The sequence below is a fragment of the Myotis brandtii genome, unplaced genomic scaffold, assembly GCF_000412655.1.
Source record: "Myotis brandtii unplaced genomic scaffold, ASM41265v1 scaffold5467, whole genome shotgun sequence".
NCBI lineage: Eukaryota > Metazoa > Chordata > Mammalia > Chiroptera > Vespertilionidae > Myotis > Myotis brandtii.
The window spans coordinates 36,365-40,157 of NW_005370022.1; the positions used below are offsets into that span (position 1 = coordinate 36,365).

General features: G+C 44.7%; 1 protein-coding gene across 1 annotated transcript; it reads left to right on the forward strand.

The window, feature by feature from the left end:
- The first annotated feature begins 2,467 nt into the window (after positions 1 to 2,467).
- LOC102246060 (olfactory receptor 7A10) lies at positions 2,468 to 3,436 on the forward strand. The gene has a single exon (XM_005878114.1). It carries the CDS (start codon positions 2,468 to 2,470, stop codon positions 3,434 to 3,436), a length of 969 nt encoding a protein of 322 aa, XP_005878176.1.
- The last annotated feature ends 357 nt before the right edge of the window (positions 3,437 to 3,793 follow it).

A 3,793-nucleotide genomic window follows, 5' to 3' on the forward strand; every position in this document is an offset into this window, starting at 1 on the left:
TAAAGAATACCCTTCAACATTTCATGTAATACTGGTTTGGTGTGATGAAACTCCTTTAGCTTTTTCTTGTTTGTGAAGCTCTTTATCTGACCTTCAATTCTAAATGATAGCTTCGCTGGGTAGAGTAATCTTGGTTGTAAGTCCTTGCTATTCATCACTTTGAATATTTCTTACCACTCCCTTCTAGCCTGCAAAGTTTCTGTTGAGAAATCAGCTGACAGTCATATGGATGCTCATTTTTTAGGAAACTAACTGCTTTTCTCTGGCTGCTTTTAAGATTCTCTGTTTGCCTTTAGCCCTTGGCATTTTAATTATGATGTGTCTTGGTGTGGGCCTCTTTGGGTTCCTCTTGTTTGGGACTCTTTGTGCTTCGTGGACTTGTAAGTCTATTTCTTTTACCAGGTAGTGGAAGTTTTATGTTGTTACTCCTTCAAATAGGTTTTCAATATCTTCCTATCTCTCTTTTCCTTCTGGCAACCCCATAATGCGAATGTCGGTATGCTTGAAGTTGTCCCAGAGGCTCTTTATATTATCTTCATATTTTTGGATTCTTTTTTCTCTTCTGATTGGGTGTTTTTTGCTTCCTCATATTCCAAATTGTTGCTTTGATTCTCTGAATCCACTAGTATATTGCTGAATCCCTGTAAATTCTTATTTCAGTTAGTGTATGCTTAATTCCTGATTGTTCTTTTTTCATTGTCTTTGAAATTTTCACTAAGATCCTGGAAAGGCTCACTAAGTCCCTTAAAGCTCTCACTAAGCTCTCATTAAGGTCCTTGAGTAACCTTATACCATTGTTTTGCACTCTGTATCCAGTAGTTTACTTGCTTCCATTTCTTTCACTTGTGACATGTTTCTTTGTTTCTGCATTTTTAGCTGCTTCCCTGTTTTTGTTTCTGTGTATTAGGTAGAGCTGCTATGTCTCCTCAAATTGGTAGTGTGGCCTTGCATATTAGGTGTCCTGTAGGGCCCAGTGGCTCAGCCTCACCAGTCACCTGAGCTGGGCACTCTAGTTGTGCCCTGTGTGGGCCATTTGCACAGTCTTGTACTTGAGCCTTGATTGCTGTTGGCCTCACTGGGAGGAATTGACCTCCAGGCCAATTGGCTCTGAGGACCAGCTGCAATTACAATGGGAGAGCAGGTGCGCTGGAGACATCCCTATGGAGAAGGATTTGCTTCAGTGGGGCTTTTGGTGCTCACAAGGTCTGCTCCTTGAGTATGTCGCTTGTGGATGAGTAGAGTTGTAACCTGCTATGGTCTAAAGCAGTCCACCAGGTGCATTGGCTTTGTGACCTCCCAGGAGGTGCAGTCAGCCATTGCCTGGGGCCACCTGGCAGGAGCTACCCAGAGGTCTGCTGATGGCTACTAATTGAATTGGGCTTGGAAGTGCCCAAGGTGAGGCCCAGCTCTGAAGCAAGGTAGCCTGGTACTAGTGATGAGTATTGGGCCTTTTATTGATAGGTTTGGGGCATGCTGATGCCAGCTGCAGCTTGTTTGAGAGATTTCAGGACAGTCTGAAGCCTGAGCCAGGACAGGCCATTCATATGGAAAAGCTGCTGCAAACAGCTTAGGTGGGGCTGCAAATTGGATGGGGCAGTGTCTCAGGGAATCACCAGGGAGGAGCAAACAGTGTAGGCCATGCCTATGGAGACTCAGAAATGGCTGCCAATCATCCCTGTGATGGTAGGGGTCCAAGAACAGAAACAATGGCCCTATGCGCATCCTAGTCTGGAAGAAAGCCACCCCTGAGTTCGTGCCCCAATGCCAGATAATCTATTTCCTCCCCGTATATGTTTGGGTCTCCCAAAGCCCCCCAGATCTGGAGCTCAGAGGGATTGAGTCCCAGTAAGTTCCTGTGCCAGCCCTTTAAGAGGAACACTTGGGTTTTCAATAGCCTCTGTGTCACTCAGCCACAATCCCACCCTCCCCCCCCCCCCCCCCAAAAATATAGTCCGAAGTTATGGGCACTTCTCTTTCCAGCTGTGAAACCCTGGGCTGGGGGGTCTGGTGTGGGGCTAGGACCCTTTGCTTCTCATGGTGGAGCCTCTGCAGCCAAGATATATATCCCTCCTGATTTAAAAAAAAAGGCACATGTAGGTGTTGGACCAGCCATTCTGCCCCTCCACTCCTCATACCAGTCTCATTGTGTTCTCTTTTTTACTTTTCTAGTTGTAGGACTTCCTTACAGCCAGCTTTCAGGTGGTTCTGAATGATGGGTGTTCTGTATTTTCCGTATAATTTTGATGTAGTTGTGAGAGGCAGTGAGTACCGGCGTTTACCTACTCTGCCATCTTGGTTATCTCTAAATCAAGTATGTCAAACTCGCACCGGCGGGCCACATGCTGCGGCCCACCAGCCGAGAGTTTGACATGCTTGCTCTAAATGGTAGCATTACAACTTTACTCAGGATGTTTTCTATGGAAATTAATCATATAATTTTTTCATTCTTAGTCATCACCTCTACAACATGGTACAAGGCAATGATACCTCAATTTCAGAATTTATTCTCCTGGGAGTTTCAGAAGAACCAGAATTGCAGCCCCTCATATTTGGGCTTTTCCTCTCCATGTACCTGATCACTGTGTTGGGAAACCTGCTCATCATCCTGGCCGTCAGCTCAGACCCCCACCTCCACACACCCATGTACTTCTTCCTCTCCAACCTGTCCTTGGTAGACATCTGTTTCACCTCCACCACCGTCCCAAAGATGCTGGTCAATATCCAGACACGAAGCAAAGTCATCACCTATGAAGGCTGCATCACACAGATGTATTTTTTCATACTCTTCGCAGTGTTGGACAACTTCCTCTTGACCGTGATGGCCTATGATCGTTTTGTGGCCATCTGTCACCCCCTGCACTACACAGTAATTATGAACCCCCGGCTCTGTGGACTGCTGGTTCTGGTGTCCTGGATCATGAGTGCCCTGTATTCCTTGTTACAAAATTTAATGGTGTTGCGACTATCCTTCTGTACATGCTTGGAAGTTCCTCACTTTTTCTGTGAACTCAATCAGATTGTCCAACTTGCCTGTTCTGACACCTTTCTTAATAATATGGTGATATATTTTGGAGTTGTGCTGCTGGGTGGTGGTCCCCTTGTTTGTATCATATACTCTTACTCTAAGATAGTGTCCTCCATACGAGGAATCTCATCAGCTCAGGGGAAGTATAAAGCATTTTCTACGTGTGCCTCTCACCTCTCAGTTGTCTTCTTATTTTATGGTACAATCCTAGGAGTGTATCTCAGCTCTGCTGCTACCCAAAGCTCACACTCAAGTGCAACAGCCTCAGTGATGTATGCCCTGGTCACACCCATGCTCAATCCTTTCATTTACAGTCTGAAGAACAAAGACATAAAGGAGGCTCTGAAAAGATTTGTTGGGATGACAGGCATAACAGGTCCAGTTGTCCTTGGGATGAGGAAGTGCCCATGATTGCAGGGATCAAAGTCTTGGAGCCAGACATTTCTATTCTTTAATCATCATGTCATTGTAGAACTTGCTTTTTTATTTATTTCCTGGAATTTCCATTTGTTTGTTGCATCTTCTCTATACAATTTAAGTAACCACTTTATTAAGCGCTTTCTGCTCTGTTATATAGATTTCCCCTGTGTCTTTATTCTTACCTTTACAGTTTTTCGAACCTTACTCAGAAATACTTAGAAATTCCAATTTATTTAATGGGCAACAGAGATTTCTTTAGACACAAACAACAGTGTGGTGGTTTCCAGAGGGAAGGGCGTAGGCGAGTACTGATGGATCAAGGGCACCAAATACATGGTGACAGAAACT

What these genes read in the sequence shown, in the direction of transcription:
- LOC102246060 (XM_005878114.1), top strand. Translation starts at nt 2,468, where the DNA reads ATGGTACAAGGCAATGATACCTCAATTTCAGAATTTATTCTCCTGGGA.